Source organism: Chrysoperla carnea, chromosome 4, assembly GCF_905475395.1.
Source record: "Chrysoperla carnea chromosome 4, inChrCarn1.1, whole genome shotgun sequence".
NCBI lineage: Eukaryota > Metazoa > Arthropoda > Insecta > Neuroptera > Chrysopidae > Chrysoperla > Chrysoperla carnea.
Window position 1 is genome coordinate 61,261,968 of NC_058340.1, and position 25,249 is coordinate 61,287,216.

General features: G+C 29.0%; 2 protein-coding genes across 2 annotated transcripts in view; one reads left to right on the plus strand and one right to left on the minus strand.

Moving 5' to 3' along the window:
• Positions 1-6,257: 6,257 nt before the first annotated feature.
• On the minus strand, positions 6,258-12,153 carry LOC123297378 (flocculation protein FLO11-like). Its single transcript, XM_044879017.1, has 5 exons — positions 11,891-12,153; positions 9,916-10,052; positions 8,742-9,852; positions 7,854-8,045; positions 6,258-7,374 (listed from the first exon to the last, which is right to left on the minus strand). Exons 1-5 carry the CDS (start codon positions 11,934-11,936, stop codon positions 7,220-7,222), a joined length of 1,641 nt encoding a protein of 546 aa, XP_044734952.1. The 5' UTR covers positions 11,937-12,153; the 3' UTR covers positions 6,258-7,219.
• Positions 12,154-17,765: 5,612 nt separating this feature from the next.
• LOC123298831 (lipase 3-like) overlaps positions 17,766-25,249 on the plus strand; it is a 32,407-nt gene continuing 24,923 nt past the window's right edge. Inside the window, exons 1-2 of the mRNA XM_044880926.1 lie at positions 17,766-18,069; positions 18,403-18,676. Coding sequence (XP_044736861.1) covers positions 17,766-18,069; positions 18,403-18,676 — 578 coding nt within the window. The remainder of the gene's footprint in view (positions 18,070-18,402; positions 18,677-25,249) is intronic.

Consider the following 25,249-nt stretch of genomic DNA (forward strand, 5'->3'; position numbering starts at 1 on the left):
ATAAAGACACAAGCACGTTGTCTTGCATATTGGAAATAATTGTAGAAATTGATTGCATTTACCTCCCAAATAAGAGATTTCTAATACTATGAATAGCGATTTGAACTTTGTATTAGCTAAGTTGTTGGAGTAGCTAGAGATTTCAATCCTCCGTACAAAGCGGCAAGAGGTTATAGTACAAGCTTTCTAAAAAGCAGATTTAAGATAACACCTTTTTTACAAAATGGGAGCCTGGTGAAAAAACGCCTAAAATATGGGAAAAAAATTTTGTTGACATTTTTTTTAAATGAAAATTGGGAAAATGGTAAAATTTTTTTTACAAATCAAGACGCAAGGGCTTACAAAACGCTTCAATTTTCGAACGATATCAGAAAAATTTCAATGCGATGATTATTTCCATTCATATAATATTTTAAATCCAGAAGTGTCCATTTTGCTTGGAAAGCGAATAACTTTAGCTCATTTTCAAAAAAAATGAACAAGCTTTCGAGTGGTTTTAAAAAATTTTATGTAAAAGAAATTTTTAAATTTTGGTACTTACTCAAAACTTTATATAAAATTTAATGATAACTTTTCTCATTCTTCTCACCTTCCGTGCAAAGCAGCAAGGGGTGATAAAAATTTTTTAGTAATAGATTCCAAAACTAGAAAATCAAGTTTTCAAACGAGCTATAGTTGTTTCAAATTCCATGATTTTTTGCAGAGATACAGCTTTTTGAGGATTTGAAAAAGAAAAAAGCTTTCTGTTCCTTGCTTTTCAAACAAGTACCTATACAAATTTGTATTTAATTCGCCAGAGTCTACACATGGAAGTTGAATGAATGTTTCAAATCAATATTTTTGAAAATATGTAACATCTGACAAATATTACAATAAAATTCGGCAATAGTACTCCTTACATTGTGCGTATATTAAACATTCAGGAAGTTCAACCTTTTAAACCTTTAAAATTTTATTTTTCAAATATATTATAATTCGTATTTTTAATCCTTTATCTATTTTTGACAAGATAAGAATATAAAAGTTCATTATATAAAATTGCATATTATATATTTTTAAATAACAATCACTTATTTTTGTACCTAGTCCAGATTTGAAATGTATAATTTAGGATTTAGTTGGCTAGATTTTTTTCAATAAAGGATTGCAAGAAATTTTGTAAACATATTTTAAATATCGAATCTCTAAGCATCTGACTTTCATTTTTCAATAGTCTAGTAACAACGGAAGAAAGGATACAGCGCTTATATAACCAATATAACCATAAAAACTAATCCAGGTTGCCTTTGTTATTAGACGATTGCAAATATTCGGCTGCCACATCAAAAAACGTTAGCTTTCAGAGGAAATGCGACTTAAAAATATGTCATTACTGCATTTAATCGAAAAAAAAAATATGCTCAAGTTTATCGATAATTGTAGGGCAAAGTCATGGACAAAGGCAAATGATCTCTATTGCCCTTGACAATTTTGGCTAAAGCATTTTTCTGTACCTAACGTGTTTCTTTCGATTAAGTTAACGATTTTCGAATGAATATTTTAAATAAAAAAATGCCAGTTTTTTATGAGGAACAACTTTCTAAATTAAAGTGTTATCTTATCTCTTACCTTTTAGGATCTAAATTGACTATTAAAGCAACCCGAAGAATTAGGTCCAATCTGATGTCAGAACATGATGTCCCCTCTCAAACTCTGCAACTTCTGTTTAAGTTATTTTTTAATTCGCTAACTGCAAAACCAGCTATTAGCCATAATATACATATTAAAATTTGTTCTGTATACTTTAACCTTTATAAATTCATGGAACGCCATCAACATCAAAATATCAGCCAATGCTGCCATAGTTCCTTGTTAAATAGGATCCACTATGGTTGGTAATAGCATTTCCAGTCATTACCTAAGTATTGAAAACCGAAGTTAATTTTTATGGTTCAATATAACTAACTTTGTAACTACTTCCTAAGATTTCTCCTGGTGAAAACGATGGTCAATAATTCTAAATGTATACCCAGAAGCTTTAAAATCAGACGCATAAGCTACGATGAAGTTACCCTTCATTTAAATACTTTGTACTTCCTTTCTTTTAAGTCAACGTGTCTGCTTGTTTTCCGAAAGAGAGTATAATAAAAACTTGGTTTTTATGGGTTAATTTTATAGAATGTTTTAGCGGATTTAAAAATAGAATGCCTAAAGATACTTTTTTTTCAGGTTTACTCAATATTTTGCCAGTAAGTTCTCAAAAGTTGAAGGTAATATTTCAAGAAATTTGTTAATAAAAATTTGTAAAAATTTCAAAAATATACCTACACCACTTTGTCCGCAATAGTAGGTATATGATGCAACTAAATCAATTTGACTTTTTTAAAGTCCCCTTCAAGTTTACTCTTCATTCAAAAAGTCAAAGGGTCATACCCTCACCTGATATTTTTACGGAGGGTTGATAATGTTGATTTGATGACAATGTTAGGGTCATCAATTTTAATTTACCATAACATAGGTAATCACACTTTTAGTCCTCAATAAAAGCCCTTAATAAATATAATTAAAATTAGCCTATCTAATTATATTATTTAAATTAAATTAATTTAATTTAACCCCTGTATATAAAATGTATTGAGGGGTTAAATTATAAACCCTTATATGATTAATATTCTCATCAAATATGTTTATTTATATGTATTATTTTTATTTATAATAAAATATCAATTGGCAATTTAACTACAAAGTTATTCAAAACAAATGAGTGTGGAATTTTAAATTATTTTAACATTTACTTTTGTTCATTACGTAATTTGTATATCATATCTGTAATAAAATTGCCTATAAATAAAAATAAAGTATTACATTATTTCTTTAGAATATTAAAGAAGCAACACTGATAAAATATGCGATTAAAATATTACTTATTGTATAGTTTTGTATATCTATTTATTCAGTCTATACATTCATTTCGATTGTTATCCTGCATGTAATGACAAGATGTTACATTGAAGAGAACTTAAAGCAGCGCCGCACCAAGGGTAGAGCAAGTGGAGCGGGCACCCTAGGCCCCAGGTTGCAAGGACTCTAAAAGGCCAAATGCGAAATCAATTTCGGATTTTAAGTGTGTATTATCTATGTACAAGTTAATTTATGGGAAAAAAGCGCCGAAACACGATCTTGATTTGGGAGTAGACCCCGCGCTGACTGGAAGCGCCCCGGTTCCAGTATAAACAAATTCCAAATAAACATGGTTTTGGTTCGGAAAACAATTCAAAATTGTAACTTTTATCTGGACAAAGAAATGAAAATATGATGAAGCTTCATGAAAAATAGAAAAAAAATTGAATATTTTTAGAGAGTGAAGAATTTGAAGAGAGGTACTCAAGTTAAAGAAATTGAATTTATCGTTCAATTACACTGAGCACCTGAAATTTTATTTACAGTGACATATAGATTTCTAGAAAAAATCACCTTGAATCTTTTCTTTCATTTTTTTATAATTTATTAATTTATTTAGGCAATTCCATTTACATTTAAGAATATTTATTGCCGTAATTTTTAAAGAAATCACTTAATAATAATATTACAAAAATTGAAAAAGGTTCTTCTGAGAGACTTTGAAATTCTAGGCACATTTTCCGAGAAAATTTGTAAAGCCGAGAAAAGTTTTCAGGTTAAGCCCCATTTCCAGTTTAACCTCAAAGCTCAAACTAATTTTATGTTTACTAACATATACCTATTACGAAAAAATTAATTTTAATATGTCCATATATTCATATATACTGGCTGAAAAGGCAATTTTTTGAAGGAAAGAAGAGAGCTATGAAAATAAAGATCTTCTAAGTAAGAAAAACAATTAAAAAGAGTTAAGACTACTACGTACCTACGTAATGAAGAAATGATTGTCTTTAAATATTTGAAATGCACTGTACTTTGTTAAAAACAATAAACATAAACAAAAATAACACCATAAAGTTAAGGTATAATGTCCATTATAGTCAAATTTATAAAAACATGCTGCTACATACCTACGTACAACATTTGTCACAAAACGGACAACAGTGCATAATACTTATACACCGTGTGTATACATAAACAAATTATACGCACACAGCTGCATATTTACAGATTGTTTTTTGTGTTTATATTTTTAACAAGAGGTACCTTTTTCTTGATACCAAATAGTTGTTTTTGAAAAAAATTTGTCGAAAACTATTCTGGTACATTTAACCAATACAAAAGTTCCAACTTTGATAGGAAACAGCATTTTAAATTGACTGTAATTTTCATGGGGTCTGTAAAAAAGTTAGTTTACGGACATTCTACCTTAAATTAAAAAAAATTATTATTGAATTAAAAATTAATGATTTACGTACGCACGTTTGATAAAGCGGAAGGCTAATACCACCTGCATTTGGTGTGTGTGTGTGTGTATCCGTACACACGACCAATCAACACAATAAATATATCTCTTCCGGTTGTATGTCATCCGCCAGGTCAATGTCATCAAAGGGTACTACTCTACACATCGTATTTATTTATAATCTTAATGAATAAAATTCACTGTCAACATCAAATTGTTTGTCAATCATTAATATTAATATTGCATATACTTTAAAAAAAAAAGAAGCATCTCCGTTGCCGCGTTTCAATGAACTTTTTTTGTCTTACCGATAAGTTCATTGGTCTTGGTAACGAACACGTTCTATATAAATTTAGCAACCCCATAAATTTATAATTTTATACTATATTGTCATAAAAATTTGAAATTACCTAGAAATAATTATATCGACTTCGTTGAGGTGTCGATCGAAGCATATTAACGGCAATATGATCTGACAAGAATTTCATAACATGCTGGGATATTATTCGTGTGAACCTCAAGAGTCGCACTAGACCCTGTCCCCACAGCTTGTTGATAATAAAGGTCAGGAAAACTAATTATTTAAGGATTTTCCCTATGCGATTAACCAAAAAATATTGTAAACTTAATAATAAAATAAAAAAATATAAACTTTTCAACATTCTATAACGTTTTTATTCATATAAAAATTCAATTTACATTTAAATAATTTAACATACTAAAGCCTTCTTTTTTCATTTAAATAGCTTTAAAAACCCTGCAAAATTTTCTCGAAAAACTCCTAATAATAGATTTATTTATTTATTTGTTAATTAAGCCTAGAAAAAACTACCATCAATATCTAAATTATTGTTCTTCCGAAAGATTTAATTTATTAACTAAAAATAAATTCATAATTCAAGCCATTCTTCTTTCTCTGATAATAAAAACATAGGTACAGTCACAATTAATAATTCGTGCCCTCAAGTTTGTATCAATAGGAAATATTCATATTCAAATATTCAAAGTAAAAAATATACATAATCCTTAAAAATGCTGTATTGAAGTGTAAAAAAATATTTAAAATACATCTTAATTTTGAGATATTTAAACGCAGTTTTTTGGCGCTCTCTGTTGATGACGTATAAGCACGTGATCTGTCAATTGGTGACAGTTCAATGTATAATTTACACTTTAAAAAAATGAATTTACAACACAGAATTTATACCCGTTATTATTAAGTTTTCTAATGAAAAGCCGTAGAATAGTATAATTTAATGAAATACCATATAAAATGTAAGTAATTAATATCATACAGTATGTCAACAAATTTGACAAGCCCGTACTTTGATGTCACGTCCGTATACAAATTTGAATTTCCGTTTTAGAAATTTTTAAATGCCCTCACTGAATTTGTACTTTTATTAATTAATTTTAAGTAATTAAAAAGATGTTAATTACTAAAATAATGGTTTAGTTGAAATGTCCAGTCATTAAAGTTACGGAAGAAAAATATTTGAACCAAATTTAAATTTCATGAATATTCCTTATTAATAGAATGCGCCTCAAGATCATATTGGACATATTCTGAAATACAGCTTAAAGAGAAAGGTAGAATTCCTAAAATTATTTTACTTAGAAAAAGTTATTAATCGAATAACCCAAAAAAAATCTTTCTAAAGAACACAATTTTTTTTTATACATATTTACAGAAACAAAAATAAATTAACAAAAACAATTCTTTTTTTTTTGTATTAAGGCTTCGTTTAATTTCGACGAATAATTACGATTGAAAAATGTTTATCACATAGTTTTAAACTTAAATACTGTTGCAATTAAAACCGAAAATAAACTAATTTTAATTAGTAAAACCGTAAAACCATAAAAATATAAATCATGATAGAAATTTAATTATTGGATATTTTTTTCGGTTTCAAACTTTCAATTTCACCAAACGATTTCTTTTGGTTCAAGCAGAGGCTGTGAATATCGAAAAAAATCGCAGTTTATAGATTAATGTGCAGTAATTATTCTATAAAAAGTGGCATTATTCTAATTACTGTCCATCTAACTTAAATATCCTGAACCAAGACATTTATATCCACTGATGATTGGATAAATCGAAAAATTGGTCGTAATGAGCCAAAACGAACGCTGGAGAGCTAAATGTCGATCACTTGCCCACAGCTGTGATATTCTTAAGTACTCCAAGGTGTAAAGTACTGATATATTTTTGGAGAATAAAGTCGTCTTCATTTCAAGCTTGTAGTTGCAGGTAATCTGAAAATTTTAAGCCTCAAAAAATGAAGATAACTTTATTCTCCAAAAATATGTCAATTATGACACCTTAAAATGCACTTTAGAACTTTAAAGGTGTGAACAAGTGGTCGACATTTTGCTCTCATAACCGTTCTGAGAAAACCAATTTTGGTTACCAAGTAAATAATATTGAAATTTAGGACACTTGGAGCCAGTTTTCCACACGTGGAAAAATAGAAATTATCAATTAATCGTGTAATGTTCGATAAGATTTTGGTTTTACAATTGAAATTAAGTATTCAACTAGGTTAGGTTTTAATTCAATTTAGAATATTTAGATTAAAACTGTTATAAGCCTGCAACGTATCCTAATTTAATTATCGAAATACTTTTGGTTTGACTTTACCAAAAGTGACACTCGAATACACCCGATAATTACCATATTTTTTTGGATTATTGGTTGTGTAGTGCCTATCGATTCAGAGGCAATTTTTCATTACTTATGTGAACTACATTTTGAGGGTAAGTTGCAGGCGTATAAATATATACATTTATATAAATATTAAAATAATTTTCTTAACAATAATAATAAAATTATTAAATTTTATTAAGTACTTTTTCAAAATTGTTTTTGATTTATGGCACTTCGTATTTCTTTTGATATCCTTGACTCTTTGATCGTCGATAACCATAAATTCCACCGATAATTGCAACCACGACTATGACACCAACTAATACACCAATCGTAATTGCAAGTGCAGGACTACTTGAAGATGAAGGACATTCAACGGCTGTAACAAACAGTTTAATAAAATTAGTTGAAATTTTTATCGAAATAAATTCATTTGTTTATTCATGAAGCAAGGTCGTCAGTACCTTGAGAAGCATCTTGCTATCTCCAATGGTTTCAAGATGGGTGAAGGCCCGGATTTACAAAACAATGATTAGGCTGACGGTACTCTATGGGTCGGAAACGTGGGCTATGAACAAGGCAGTGGCTAATAAATTACTGATTTGGGAGAGGAAAGTTTTAAGGAAAATTTATGGAGGTGTGAAAGATCAGTGTGGGCTTTGGAGAAGAAGGACAAATGAGGAAGTTTATGCAATGTATAGGGACCCCAACATTGTTAATGTTATCAAAGCACGGCGTGTAGGATGGCTCTGGCATAAATACTATGGCAATTCAGTCACTTTTAAGGCTGTCTTTGTCATTAAAAAAATCGTGAGTAATTACATTAGGGCACGTTGTATTATTTTAAAAATAACTTACCGTCACCGAATTTTACTTCGTCTTCTTCATTAAAAGCTTGAATTTGTAAATCTTTGAAATACAATTTAGTTTTATCTTCTACTGATTTCACATCAACTTCACTTTCTTTATCACATTTGTAACTCTGTCCAACCGGTGTTTTGAATAATTCCGCATTCTCAACTTTATCGACTACTTCTTTATTTAAATATTCTAAAAAAAAAGGAAAACAAATTCATGAATATTTGTTACTACTATTTTGTATAACTAAACAAACAAATTAAACAAGTGGTAATAACAACTAACAAAAATAGCTTGAATTTTTTCTCGAAAAATGAGTTGGAATTCTGATCCTAACATTACTCACATCAATCCGGAATTTTTGATTTGTGTTTACATCGTAATACATATGGTGTGTCCCCGGATAGAGGTAACTATACTTGTAAATTTCCTTATTTTTCATTTTAAGAAAAAAAGTCATTCTTTATAAGAAGTTTTGCTTATTCTGAAAAGTATGTAGGGATATTTAAAACTTCTTAATAATGTACAGGGTAGCCAATAATTTGGAATCACTATTTTTAATTTTGGTAAACTACCCTTCTTTTTTATAAGTTGGCGAAATGTTACTTAGAAAAGTTACTCGCAATTAACAATTATGACTCTTTACAAAATATCAAGAAGATCTTTCCAACTTTGGCAATTCCATTCTTAGTGAATGTTTATCCGAGAAAAAAAATTTCAATTGTACAAATAGGTACATTTCGAAGTAAACGAGAATTAAAAATATTGGAGTAGGCTAGAAACATATTTTAAAAGAATCCCAATAATTGATCTGAACAGCGTCAGGATGAAAGTTCCGTCCCAATTTTCGGCCTAAATACCGGTCTATAATGAATAATGAAAACTTACTGTCTTTATCTTCAACATCCTTTAAAATTCTTGAATCAAGTATTATATTAGTTTCAATTTTATGAATGTAGAATTCTTTGTTATCATTTTTCTTAAAATACAACATTATTGTTGATTTTTTTTCATCGTCGTTTTTATCAGCAGTAACGGCTAATAATGATCTTCTTTGTCTTGTTTTCAATTCAGAATTTTCTTCAGTGGTTGATTCTGAAGTTGTTGTTTCTGTAGTTGATTCAGTCGTACTTTCTGTAGTTGATTGGGTAGTACTTTCTGTAGTTGATTCAGTCGTACTTTCTGTAGTTGATTCGGTAGTACTTTCTGTAGTTGATTCAGTAGTACTTTCTGTAGTTGATTCAGTCGTACTTTCTGTAGTTGGTGCAGTAGTACTTTCTGTAGTTGATTCAGTAGTACTTTCTGTAGTTGATTCAGTCGTACTTTCTGTAGTTGGTGCAGTAGTACTTTCTGTAGTTGGTGCAGTCGTACTTTCTGTAGTTGGTGCAGTAGTACTTTCTGTAGTAGATTCAGTCGTACTTTCTGTAGTTGGTGCAGTAGTACTTTCTGTAGTTGATTCAGTAGTACTTTCTGTAGTTGATTCAGTAGTACTTTCTGTAGTTGATTCAGTCGTACTTTCTGTAGTTGGTGCAGTAGTACTTTCTGTAGTTGATTCAGTAGTACTCTCTGTAGTTGGTTCAGTAGTACTTTCTGTAGGTGATTCAGTAGTGCTTTCTGTAGTTGATTCAGTCGTACTTTCTGTAGTTGATTCAGTAGTGCTTTCTGTAGTTGATTCAGTCGTACTTTCTGTAGTTGATTCAGTAGTACTTTCTGTAGTTGATTCAGTCGTACTTTCTGTAGTTGATTCAGTAGTGCTTTCTGTAGTTGATTCAGTCGGACCTTCTGTAGTTGGTTCCATCGGACCTTCTGTAGTTGGTTCAGTTGAACCTTCTGTAGTTGGTTCAGTCGAACCTTCTGTAGTTGGTTCAGTCGAACCTTCTGTAGTTGGTTTTGTGGTGGTAGTTGTAGATTCGCCGTCGTCAGGTGTCCATTTTAATACCAATAATGACTCTGAACAATCTCCTTCCTGTTCCACATTTTCGGGTAATTCTGCTTTCACCTAAACAATAAAAACGAAAAAAAATAACCTAGAAAACATAAGTGCAATAAAATAAGAATTTACCTTTTTGTTTTTGTCTTCCTCATCGTATCCAATTTCTAGCGTAATATCGAAATTAGCAAAAATACATGTTTTCCCATTCTTATCTTGGACCTTATATTTAATATTGTTATCTTCGGCCAACAGTTGTGGGGATAAATCTATCGGGAAAAAATCATATTAATTAAAAATTATTATTTCATATTTTTATCTTTTTGATTAAGTTTTTTTGTTAAGAGTTGACGATCTATACATATATAAAGCTGTACCCAAAATTTCAATCATAATGTCCTAACGGTGTTAAAATTAATAATAAGATAAAGATAACAAAACACAAAATTATTTTTCATAAAAAATAAGGATTATTATAATTTTTGTAAAATAATTTTAGTAAAATTATTCATTCAGTCACGTGACAACAAAATTATTGAAAGTCATAAAGTATTGAAAGTTTTATGTCACACCATGGCAAACGCAATTTAATCAACATTACTTTTTAATAGAACGAAGCAGTTTACTTGATTACAACTGCTTATACTTGTATACACAAAATCAAGTGTATGACAAGTCATGATGTGATTCAAGACGCCATGACACTTTAAATTGTTTTCGAAGTAAATTTGAATTTGAAAAGCAAAATACATAATAGTGTTTTTTTTTAAATAATACTTTTTTGGTATAAATCAAATACTAAAGTAATGTATAAACAAATTTTTCAAATTTAGGACAAAAGCCTTTTCCATACGTTGATGTTATGTATTTTACTTTCTTTGATTTGTTCTCAACCATTTAACAAATTTTAATTATTTTGTAAACTAACAATAAAGTTAGGTATTAATAAATAAACGATAATCACCTCCGTTGGTTAAAATATATGGCCTTGTTGAAACCATTTACTAATGGCTTCATTAGTAAACAATCAGTTAATTAAATAAAAGTGCCAAATGGAATAATTTGTTATTAAAAGATAGAAGTTAGTTAACAAAATAATTTAAAAAGAAAAAAAGAAATATTAAAATGAATTCTTTTTTATCGTCAACTCGTTAAAAGAGGCGGTCAACTTCAATACAATTTCCTGAAAAACACAATTAATTCTCTCCGTACTTAATTTTAACGTTTTTTTAATGGAAGTTAAGGTACATAGATATTTTTTGGAAAAATTAATGAAATTTATTTTTATAGCGTTTACCAACTTCTCAACCCCATTCTGTACCTATATGGCAAGTTTATTCGGCTATTGATCCAAATAAGGTCATGTCGATTTCAATCATGTATCATGTATCAGTCGGATAATTTATGAATTGATATTTATAATAGTGAAAATGAATTCATATTTTTTTTTAGTTAAGTAATTGGATCATTTTGTACAAAAAATGTCTTTTTTTATTTGATTTTCATTTTCCGTGTGTAATTTACTGTTTCGGAGTGCAAAAAATGGTCATATAATGAATTGCAGATTGCAGTCATAAGTTTCTTATTTTTAACCAGATTTGAAGAATTCTCAAAATTAAATCGATAATTTACGAAGACTTCTTTCGCCAAAGATATTTTCATATCATGACTATTGGGACACTCTGTATAATTTTAAATTAAACTATGTAAAAAGTCAACACATTTTTATTCGACATAATTCAATTTCGGGCAATTTGATTTGATTTCTTCTCTGATCTGCCTTTTATTTAGCTTTTATAATACCTAAATAGCAACAGTCAATCGAAGGACTCCGGTTTGCGGAAATCAGTCAATTTTTTTACTTATTTATAATCAGAAAACTATGAGTCTTTTAAAAACTAAAATTTTGTTTAAAAATTGAAAATATTTTAAAAGGCAGAAACCGCATTTTTATGAAATTTTGCTTACGCGTAAATATGTCATTTAAAGAAAAAGAAACGGTTACAAAGTCTGAATATATAGTCAATAATAAATTCATATCGCGCCAATTCAATACAACACAATTATTATTTCTTATTAAAATATTTAAAAATAAATTATTGCTTACCTATTAAATAAATTAAACAAACGAATAAATAATATTTTAAAAACATTTTTAACACAAAATTAAATTTTCCAAAAAAAAAAAAAATTAAAAAGGCATATGGTTAACACTTGAATGTTTACTAACGAAATCTCTTTATCAAAAAATAAAAATCACTGTTGGTGTGTTATGAACGATTATGGCCTGTGTGTATTCCTTTCATACACAGGAAGGACTAAATATTAACTGTCTAAAAAGGACCTTGTTGCTTAGCTAATGTATGTCTAAAACTTTTGTACCTAATAAATATATTTATATAAAGATCTCATACATACTGCAACTTTTTGTTAAAAGGACTTTTTTCAAACTGGCCAATAAAATGAATTTTATCTTAAGTACCCTAAACGTTATTACAGTAAAACTTTATATACTTTATACACATTATATTATAAAATGTGTGAAATATTTTATAAAATGCAAATTTTCTTATACACCAGTCTAAATACCTCTCTGATATTGGTTACATTTGGAAAAAATTAGTTGCAGGATCGGACCCGTATTTTTGTGTAGAACATAATATGTATAACTCAGGAAACAAACTTAAAACAGCTGCATTTAGCCGGAAAGGGGTGCGTCGGGGGTGAAAAGGGGTAACAAATGGTTTTTAGTGATTTGTGGCTAAAGTATTTATGTTCTGATTTTCCCATCGCTTCCACCATATTTTATATAAATACATTTAGTCTTAAATTAAAAATTTTAATAAAAAATACTTTTAAAGGGACAAGCGTATAATTCACTCATACCCAACTATTTTTAAAAGCTTGAGGCGCTTAATATCAGGATGAATCGAAAAGTAATTAGGTATGTGGAGTAGATGAGGTGTTCCGATTTATTTTTGATATTTTAAATTGAACGCCTCAAGCTTTTACAAATAGTCGTGTATGAGTGACTTATAGATAAAATTATTTTCTACTTTTTAGTACAATAAAAGCTTGTCCTTTAAAAAGTTTTTTTTTTTTAAATTTTTTTTATTTTACTTTTATTTATCTTTAAATAAATTATTTAAATATTTTGTCATAATATGACCAAATACATCCGCAGTAAACATGCCTTGTCAAAATTTGAGCGGGCTATACCAATGGCTTTATTTAGCAAAAAAAAGCGCAGTCGCCCTTTGTAAAAAAGCATCCGTTATATATATTTTTTCTGCGATAATTAAGAGATAAATGATAAAAATGTATGGCTATAAAAAAGCGGCCGCTATTTTAGAAACTGAGTTAGATTTTTCTAATGGAAAAGATAATTTTCAAAATTTACTTAAATTTTGTAAATATAAAAATAGTCAAAATTAACCAAGTAGTGGTAAAAACTGGTAAAAATTTGGATAAACGAAATTAATGAAAATTTAAAGATCCCTTTCCGAAATAATCATTTTTAGAATATAAAGAAAATTTTTACTAATTGCATTAAGACAAATTCGAAATGAGATATTATTTCTCAAAATTGATGATTTCACAACCATTTAAAAAAAGTTTCTTGTACCTGAAAAATGGTTTTACTGTAAGCTCAGTTTTATATTCGATAAATATTATTATTATCCTATTCCATATAGATAACTGGTATTTGTATTATTGTCTCCATTAAAACGAGAGAGGAATGTGCATTTAATGCATATATGTAAATATCTTTCTCCCTTTTTTGCAATTTTATAATATGCAAGTTACTTATATCATGGTGTTCCAAATAATTCTAACAATTTAATTGAATATACAAATTTTCAATGGGTAATATGCCTAGAAAAGGCCTTTGTTCTGATACCGATTTCAATGTACCTTTCGTTAAAAATGTGAAAATGTGCTAGAATAGATGCCAAGGTCTGAAATCAAAATTAAAATCGATTGATAAACATAAAAGATAATATAAGTAATTAAATAATTTTTTCTATCTTTTTCTTGCAAAACAACTTTTGGTATTATCGTTAGTCAAAAATAAATCATGAAATTTGAAAAAAGTTAAAATTTATGTAAAAATATACTTAAATATTCTGATTTCGAGTCATAAAAGCACATTTTTCTTTTAAAATATTAAAATTAAAAATATTAATTTTTAAACTGTATATCACGTGACCTAAAACGCGGGTAAGCCCTGCTATGATATCATAGCGGTATGAGTCATATACCATCAGTTAGTTCAGTGTAGACAGTTAGGTATAATATATACATAGATAATAAGTATTTATATTTATTATAATCAAATGTCTATGAATATATCTGTCAAACTTATTTGTGTTATTTCATATAGTGATACCCATATTACGTCATCAAATTGGATGCCCGCGTTTTTGACAGTTTAAAAAAGGTTCAAAATTTAATTTAAGTTTTTGGCAAGAAAGCGTGTGTATTTTTCCGAAATAAATTTTTTGTGGCTTTTTATTAGCAAAATCAACATTTTGAATTACTTTTTCAAAAATAGTGGAATACCCTATTATAGGTACAGTTATACTATTTACTTTTTTGTTAACAGTAAAAATTTATGTGGTACCTATTGTAAAATGAAAATATAATAAAATAATAAAAACGAAAAAAAAAATTGTCTCCCCACGCATTTATTTTTGTGAACGAGATATGCCGTACTATGTATTGCACACAATTCCGTTATGTTTACACAGGGAGATTAGGAAAAACTCGTTGTCACACACATACGAGATAAATCGGTGCTATAATCTACGTAAATGGGTTGAGACATTCAGAATTAAACGCTTCACCGCTTTATATTACAAATAGTTACAAAAAAAAACATGTCAAATTTTTTAAAACAGTCTAAGTCTAAAGTAATGATGTGCAAATTAATCGACCTTGACTTTCCCTAAGCAGAAGAAAGACTCGGCGATGAAATGAAAAAAATGCCACCCTTTATTCATGTTCCTTTATTCAAAAGAAGGGATAAATCTCGGTCATATTTTATAAGTTTTAATAGGGGTTTTACGCAAATTAAGTTCATTTTACGAAAGGTAGCCTTATAAGATTTTGTTTTTTCGCTCGCACCATCAAATTATTAAATACTTTGTTGTTGTGATTATTCGATTTCTAAATTGGCATCTTGTTTATTAAATACTTACATGGAAGCATGAGATACTAAAGTATTCATAATAAAAACTGGAAAAATGCAAAGTAGAGCTTAATATGATGGGCCGAGTATGAATTTTGAAGCTCTACAATTAAAACAGCTGAATACTAAAATTCAGAGTGGCGAAACTTCAATTTCATCGTAGTTTTGCATCACTCTCTACATATCTATCAAAAAATTGCTCGTACTTTTTGATCGAAAATAGGGGAAGGTCTCTAAAAATGACCCTCTTTATAAAAAATGTAATTTATAGCCAAACTATTCGAGATATGTATAACGTCGAAAAATTTTTGATTTCTTTTTTCAAATGTTGCAATATTCAATTGTTGCACTCCTATTTCTTTTGATTTATTCAAATTATTAGAACTATTTAATATTTTTAAAAAAAGATCGTTTTACCGACCTTTGAAGAATAGGTGGGTAAAATGTAGGCATTTTTTACCAAACAGTTTACATAAAATAATAGCTCTTTTACGTTACATCAATGATTAGTTAAACAACTAATACGCGAAAGCTTACCCAAAAAAAAGATTTTACTATAAAATCGATAGCTTTAAAATTATTATATTTGCTATCTATAGATAAATATAATATATATGTCCTTAATATATCACTTAAAACAAAGAATCATTTTACTTTAAGGCATAATAATTTTACACCACTTTCCCCTACTTTAAAAATTATTCATTTGCGCCCTCTTAATTATCTCTATTTGTAAAATTTTTCGTCCAATGGCAAACAGCTGATTGAATGCATAAATGGTAAATGATGGTAAAATGATGTCAGTATTACAATTAGGTACCGAATACGCACTTGATCAGCATCACCATCAATCGATCGATCGTTAAAAATCACTCGTTACATTATTATGAAAATTGTATAATTTTTTTGTGTTAAGCAATACAACCGCGACGGGACGGTCGCTGGAGTGCTCTTATCACAATTAATTTGTTGACGTTATCATAAATCACCATACCACAAATTGCGGTCAAATGTTTTACGTATAGATTTTGTACAAGCGCGGATTTAGGGGCGAGGTCATGGGGACCATGCGAACCTTTGTTCCTCTTCTAAACAAATCTTTTTAAATACAATCATCCACCAAAATTTTACATTGAAATGAGAGAATGGCATGAGTTAATAATACATAGTACATTTAAATAATTATAATAGAGCACTCTGCAGCTTGCGGGGAACCCAGGATTTAGTATATGATCCGCCTCTGTTTTACAGATTTTATAGGAAAGGGTTTTTATAAAATTTTTAGGTAGAAGTTCTATTTTTAACCCCCTATTCAAAAAAAGAGATGTTATAAATTTGACCGCTATGTGTGTGTAATGTCCAGTTTAGGGTTCCGGAACAACTAAAAACATACCATGATCCTCAAAATCAGTTCAGTTTGGAGAAGACTCTAAGGAAAAAAGTAATTTAATGGATAGTGAGTGTTCTTAGATGTGTTTCATGTGCGAGTTTAGGGTTCCGTACCCGAAAAATTTGTCGGGGTTTTTTAATTTTTTACATTTCACTTAATAGTCGTGTCATTTTAGCATTTCATAGAGAATTTTTTTGTACCTTAACTTATCGAGCCAGTTTTTTTTTTAAAACGATCAGGAAGGTCCATATATCGGAATCTACATCTAACTTTTTGCCGCTAGAAAGTTTTGGTTTTTGCTATGGGCCAAATAGGCCAATCATTAGAATCCATTTATGAAGTGATTTTTTTAAATTTTAAAATCTTGAAAATATTGGTCAGAAACGTATACTCGGGAGTTTTCGGCGTCTCTGATCACGATTCTGAAGTTATAATGGGGATACACTAACCCCCTTCATGGGAGTTTTTCCCGGAGGGGGAATATATCGAAATTCTGACTTCAGATATTGATCAGCGATCCGGAAAACCCCCAAATGTACGTTTCTGGCCCATTTTGTTGCATATTTTCAAGGTTTTGAAATTTTCAAAAATCACTTATTAAAATAATGGGCTTTTTTGGCCCATAGCAATGGCCAAAGTTTCTAGCGGCAAGAAGTTAGATGTAGATTTTGACATATGGATCTTCTTGAACATTTGAAAAAAACTGGCCTGATAGGTTGAATTTTAGCCTTTTTTGATCTAAAATGAGTCGTCCATTAAACGTTATAACTGTTTTACGCAGAATTCGAAAATGCAAGAAAAAAATCCATCAGGAATACGTCATGTGTAATGTAAATAAGTCTAATATGTATTGCCTAATTTCAAGGTAAATCCGAACTGATGATTTTTAGGAGAGCCTCGGCAAAGTCATTTCCTTATTTGCCATGTGGAATTGAAATTTTTCGAGGAAAAATTAAATAATTTATTTTATGAATTTTATTGCATTTTAAAAGTAAATAATATCTCACGTAATAAAATTTTATAATTATGGATTTCCCCTAATTACGGGATTTTATGTAAATTAGAAAATATGTAATAATATTAAAACTTGCGTATATCTACAATATATGTAAATTATTATCACTTCCATAGTGATATAATTGTTTACTTTTGTTTCAATTGACATACCTGAACTAAAGATTTTTATAATTTATATTGTGTTAGAATCATAAACGTTTATTAGTGGACATTCTATTAAATAACGTTGTAATTTAATTTATTCCTTTCAGGTATGTTTTTGTTTGTAAATTTAGTGTAATTCCTTTATATAATTTTGTCAATATATTCCTTTCAGGATTAAATACAATCTCGTTATTTATTCAATAAATTAATAACTTACAAATTAAATTACAATCATTTAAGATGGAAAAATTGTTTGTCCACTTAATAAGAAGAAGCGATGAATATTTTGAATTAGCTGGACTATCCGAAGATAAGCGGTTATGGTTTAGCTTACCAGATGAACATAAAAATTTATATGAACATAAGGTATTATCATCAAAAACCACCATTAAAAGTGCAATTGCTGCTATTAAACCGATTAATGGTTTCCGAAAAATTGGCATTAAATTAGATGAGGATTTGAAAAAAGAATATTTTGATGAAGATGGAAACCTTAGCTACAAAAACTATCCGTTACAGGAATCTGTAGTTTTTTTTGATGTGGGTGAAAAACTCCAAGAAGAAAATTTTTTAATTAAAAGAATCAAGGAATTAGAATTAAAATTAAATGACAAAGATGAGATAAAATTGCAAAATATAGAAAAGAAGTTTGTTCTTGATAAATATGACAAAACACAAAACCCTTCTGAGTGGTTTTCTAAATTTGAAAGTGAATGCGACCGAAATAAAATAAAAAGTGGTACCCAGATGATTGAAGCTTTACGATTTTTTGTCGCTGGATCGGCCAAACACTGGTATGAAGGAAATTTGAAAAAATTTGGTCTAACTAATTGGTCTGAATGGCGAAATTCATTTTTTTCCATTTTTATTGACAAAGGTTGGACAGCTGTCAGAAAAGCATATACCTATAAATACTTAGGCGGCTCATTGATCGATTACGCTTTAACAAAAGAAAATTTATGTTTAGAAGTAGAAAGTGATAGTACTATGAGTTCCAGAATAAACTTGATTGTAATGGGTTTACCATCTCAAGTTCAAGATGAGCTAGATCGCGAAGACATTAACACTATAAAAAAATTATACAATGAACTCCGAAAGCTAGATGGTCAATATAATAAACGTTCGAAAGAAAATAAACCATTTGATAATCGGCATGAAAAAACAAAATTAGGAGAATCGACTAAAAAGAAACAAATTGATATACCCTTGAAAAAACCATGCTACATGTGTGAAGCTCTTGGTTGGAAAAATCGATTTCATCCCTCTAACGAATGCCGAAATAAAATACTGTACGCTCAGAAAAAAGAATCTAATTTAATTGAAACGAAATCTGATTCAGAAAATGAGGCTGAAATGATGAAAATAGAAATTGACCGAAATTCTTTAAACTAGAGAGCCCGGATAATTTGATTCCATTAATTCATGTAAACGTAATTATTGATGATAAAATGAAAATAAAAGCAGTGTATGACTCAGGATCTAACGTGAGTCTAATTAATCAAAGAGTTGTAGATGTATTAAAAACAAGTTTGTTAAAGCATAACACTGCATTCAAGACAATTAATGGTTTCAATTTTAGTTCGGCCCGGGCAAACATAAAGCTTAAAATTGGAAATATTACAAACAATTTGAATACTTTTGTAGTTAAAAATTCAGAATTTTCTTATGACCTGTTACTAGGTTTAGATGCTATTAAAAAATTTAAACTAATTCAAGACGAGAATTTAAACATATACCAAAAACCTAAAAATGATGAGATGCTCCAAATAAGAAGTAATCAAAATCAGAAGAAATCTTGTGAAATTTCTAACAAAATAATTACAAATGAAAATAAAGAAGATAAAGAAAATGTAAAGAAAGAAGATAATATAGATGTAAAGAAAGAAGATAATAAAGATGTCAATAAAGAAGATAATAGAGATGTAAAGAGAGAAGATAATAGAGATGTAAAGAAAGAAGATAATAAAGATGTTAAAAATTTTAATAAAGAAGGTAAAATCAATGATAATGAAAAAGAAGAGAAAAACACTGAAAATATTAGAATTTACCATCAAGAAGAAACTAATGAAAATCAGTTCAAACCTAAATTAGATCACATAGATGGATATGAAAAAAAAGTAGAACTTTTAAATATTATTGAAAATCACAAGAAAATTTTTGCCAAAAATAAATTTGATGTCGGTAAAGTAAAGTCTAGAGAGGCCGAAATAAAGTTAATGAGAGATGAATATGTTACGGCCCGCCCTTATAAATGTTCTATACCAGATGAACGTGAAATCAAAGATCAAGTACAGAAGTTACTAGCATCCGATCTAATAGAGGAATCTGATTCACCGTTCGCATCACCGGTAACACTCGCATATAAAAAAGAAGATGGAAGAAAATCAAGGCTTTGCATCGATTTTAGAAACTTAAATAAAATAACTATCCCAGAGTGCTACCCATTTCCAACAATAAATGATATAACGGAAAAAGTTTCGAAATGTAAATACTTTACTGTTGTTGATATAAACTCCGCTTTTTGGTGTATTAGGTTAAAAGAAAAGGACCGTGAGAAAACTTCTTTCGTTACAAAGTACGGGAAATTTATGTTCAAAGTATTACCTTTTGGATTGAAAAATGCTCCTGCAATCTTTCAACGCATACTTTCAAATATTATAAGACGAAATAACCTAGATGAGTTTTGCGTCAACTACATGGATGACTGTCTTATTTTCTCACGCAATTGGAAAGATCACATGCAACATATCTCAAGATTTCTTGAAGTAATAGGAGAAGAAGGATTTAAATTAAAGCTCGAAAAGTGTAAATTTGCAGCCCAATCGGTTAAGTATCTTGGCCATTACATTGAAGAAAATAAAATATCACCAGCACAAGAAAATTTAAAGGCAATAAAAAATTTGAAAAGACCTACAGATAAATCTGGGGTTCGAAGTGTTCTAGGAACAATAAATTACTTTATAAAATATATCGATCATAGTGCTCAAAAATTTGAGCCCCTTCACAGATTGCTGAAAAAAAATACTGAATTTATTTGGACGGAAGAATGTGAACGCAGCTTCTCCATGATCAAAGAATATCTGTGTTCCCGTCCAATTTTATCAATTTATGATGTCGAAAAAGATGTTTACATTGACACAGACGCTAGTCAAAAAGGACTTGGAGCGACTTTGAGGCAACCACAGTCAGATGGTCTATTACACCCTGTAGCTTATTTTTCTAGAAAACTGTCAGAAAGAGAAAAGAAAATGGAAACGATTCATTTAGAATGCAAGGCGATAAAAGAAGCCATTAAATACTGGAAATACTATCTTATTGGACGCAAGTTTTTCGTTTGTAGTGACCATAAACCATTGGAAAATTTAAGAACAAAGTCACGAACTGATGAGATTCTTGGCGATCTGGTCCACTACTTGTCACAATTTAATTTCCAGATAATATATAAAAAAGGAAAAGAAAATATTATCGCTGATTTACTATCACGGCAACCAGTTTTAGAATATTTCGAAAATGAAGATGTCATTCAAGTGGTCAATTTTATAGAATTGTCTGAAATAAAGAGGGATCAATATGAAAATCAAAGAGAACTTACAACTGCAAAGGGAACTGAGCGTAGACACGATATTATATTTAAGATGTTAAAAGGAAGAAAGCGGATTTTTGTATCGGAAAAGTTAGGCCTTGAAATAATTAACAAGTTGCACAATCACTATGGTCACATTGGTGTTGCACAAATGAGAAACAAAATACGACAACACTACTATTTCAAAAATTTAGATAAACTTATCATTGACTTTTGTAAAGGCTGTGTGACATGTAGGCAAAGTAAAACTCGCCGAGGAAGATTGATTGGAAAATTGTCAAGAATTGGACCTGCAACAGAACCCTATGAAATATTGTCCATAGATACAGTGGGTGGTTTTGCCGGAAATAAGTCTATAAAGAAATTTATGCACATACTAGTGGATCATTTTAGCAGGTATGCTTGGATTTCTACTACAAAAAGCCAATGCGCAAAAGATTTTATAAATCTTATACATCCGATCGCTAAAAATAATAAAATAAAGTTGATTCTTGCCGATCAATATACTGGACTAAATTCCGTAGAACTCAAAAATTACCTAAATAGAAGAGGTATCCAACTTGTTTTTACAAGCATAGATTGTGCAAGTTCAAATGGTCTCAACGAACGTTTAAATCAAACTCTAGTTAATAGAATTAGGTGTAAAATTATTGATGGAGATAAACGAGCATGGCCTACGATTGCTGCTGAATGTGTTGAAAATTATAACTCAACGATTCATAGCTCTACTAACTATGAGCCACAATATCTGCTCCTAGGCAAGAAATCAAACATTTCGCCAATATATGAACCACCTAGTGATTTAGCTGAAGACCGCCAGCAAGCTTTCATTAATTCATCCAGAAGTTTTATGGAAAATAAAAAAAGAGTTGACAAAAATCGAACAACTTTTCAATTTGAAATTGGAGATCTTGTGTACGTAGAGAATGGGAACAAATTAAATCGCAATAAAATGGACAAAGTTCGCCTTGGGCCTTTTAAAATATTAAGCCGGATTTCATCTTCGTTTTATGAAGTTGATTGTGGCAAGAAAAGAAGTGAATCAAATTATTTTCATAGCAGTAAGCTGTCACCTTTTACTTCGCAAAAAATGACTTCGGGGGGGAAGGTGTAAATTATTATCACTTCCATAGTGATATAATTGTTTACTTTTGTTTCAATTGACATACCTGAACTAAAGATTTTTATAATTTATATTGTGTTAGAATCATAAACGTTTATTAGTGGACATTCTATTAAATAACGTTGTAATTTAATTTATTCCTTTCAGGTATGTTTTTGTTTGTAAATTTAGTGTAATTCCTTTATATAATTTTGTCAATATATTCCTTTCAGGATTAAATACAATCTCGTTATTTATTCAATAAATTAATAACTTACATATATTAAAATTTTTTAATTAAAGAAAATGATTTTATTACCTATAATTTGTATTATTTTGAAGTGTTTTGTATTATTTTAATCGTATTTCCTTCGTGCAACATAAAAATGCATTAATCTAATCAAAAAAATAGTTTTGTTATTAATCAACTATATAATTGAAGTGTTCATATTTAATATTAGGTATTATTATTAATTTAGCTTTATGCATATCTACATATTTTTATACAATGCGTATTTGTAATATGCAAGGTATACTAAGTTTAGTCCCTAGTTTATAACGCTTAAAAATATTGATTCTACCAACAAAATTTTGGTATAGGTGTTTATAAAATCACCTAATTAGTCCATTTTCGGTTGTCTGTCCATCTGTCTTTCAACACGATTATTCAAAAACGAAAAAAGATATCAAGCTGAAATTTTTTTAGCGTGCTCAAGACAAAAAAAAGTGAATTTGAATTCGTAAATGAGCCATGTAGGTCAGTTGAGTTTTCTTGTAATCCGTTAGAGATAAAAAACGTTTAAATTTAAAAAATGTTCCTTATAAAAAAAATAAACAATGTGTTTGAAACATTTTTTCGTTAAAATCACTATTTATCCGTGAGGGAGCAAAGTAGGACAAAACTTTGGTGGCAATTTTCTCCAAAAATATAAAAAAAGGAAATTGAAAATTTGCTGGTAGCATCAACAACTATGTTTTGAGAAACATTCTTGAAAACGAAAAATTATAGAAAATACTTTCAATTTTCGAAAACCAAAACAAATGATGTCCGAAAGGCCGCCATAATTTTTACAGCGTACTCAGGACGTTAAAAGTGAGGTCGAGTTCGTAAATGAGCAACATAGTTCAATTGGGTCTTGAGTCCGTAGGACCCATCTTGTAAACTGTTAAAGATAGAACAAAAGTTTAAATGTAATAAATATTCCTTGTTAAAAAATAAGTAAATAACCAACTTTTGTTTGAAACATTTGTTTGTAAACATCACTGTTTACCCGTGAGGACGCAAATTAGGCGTAAATTGTATAGTATGTATTACATGGGGATATCAGTTATGTATGTGTGACATGTATAGGTATATGTGTAATGTGATAGAGTAATCAACACTACCTATGCATGATATTTCAACAATTAACTCAGTCAATTGTTTGTTTTCACTTGTTTTTTTTTTTTTTAATTTAATTTTATCTAGACATGAAGTGTAGCATACACCCACTTGATAGATGCAAGTAAAATGCATTATCATTTTTATTTCGAGAATGTTATTGTATTCTAGAATCTAAAGTCACACCATTTTTAAGGAATTTCTTCTCTATACATGTAGTCTCTAATGGTCGCGATGTAAGTTCTCTCTCAAAGAAATAGGGTTTCGCTAATTATTATTTTTTCCATTTTCAGAATTTCTCTTTCATTGAAGATTTACGTATAAATCTCTATATATTATAAATTGCGAAAGTAAGCATGTTTGTTTGTTTGTTACGGTTTCACGCTAAAACTAGTTTGAGTTTATTTTTAAGATTTCAATGGAAAAGTTCGAAATATTTCTGAATCAGAGCTCGGAGATATTTAATTTTACTCCACTTTAAAAGTTTAAAATTTCATCACTCCGATAAAGTTCTGATATGAAATCCTGCTTATTACTCATAACATGCCGGTCTATACTTGAAGAATGAGTTTTTTTTTCTTATGTTTGAGTTTTACTTAGAACTTAATTTTTTTAATTTAATTATCTTGGTATTTGTTAAACCACTTTTGCTTTTGAGATTAATTAATTATTACAAATAATATAATTATTATAGTTATTTAAAGTGCATATTCTGAGAATATTTCTGTCTGTAATTGTACTATATTATATTGATGTCATTTTAGATATTATGAATTGTATATTTCGAGTGGAGATCGAAACCATAACCCTCTCTGAACCACCGATTTCCCAACTGAACTACCAAAGCTGTATGATCAAATTATAGATTTCTCGCTATATAGATAGAAAAAGTTTCAATCTAGTATTTGAAAAATAAGGATATTTATGTTTTAAATTGAGCGTGAGTAAAATACTCATAACACGAGTGCTTACGGGCATGATGTCTAAAAATGTGCTAGAAGTTTTTTTTAACACAAGAAAAATTGCAAAAGATATAAACAATTAAAGATGAAAAAAAAGGTATTTCATCTTTCTCCAATATTTCACAAAATATTTTCATATAATAAATTTTAAGATCCTTAAAGAGAAGGAATTTTCCAATTAAAACTCCCACTTCCGGAAGTCTACCTCCATTATTTATAATTTTAATTTAACTCTGAAAATAGGTCTTTTCGCGTAAGATTGCTGTTATATCGTCAAAAACGAGTATCTCACACTAAATAATTTGGTAATTTTTTAGGTGCTGAAAAACGATTCTAGAACATTTTTCTAGCTATCATTCCGAATTCATCAAGCTATCAAACGTATTTTTACGACTAGTATTTCTATATTTCACCAAATTGAACTTGTCGATTAGACTATATAATATTTACAAACGCTAAAAATGATAGAAAAGATATTGATTTTTCTATTTTTAGTTCTTTTATTTGCCTAACCAGAGCTAAATATTGAAAATATACAAAAGTATAAAAGTCAAAACTTTTAGACAATAATAACAATACAATAAATCAATAATAAATATTGATGAATAAATGTGTAAATATTATTTTAAAATAGATTAATGATTTTTATCTTTGGTCTTCTAATAATGATTATTAAGTACCATTAGGAAATTTAAG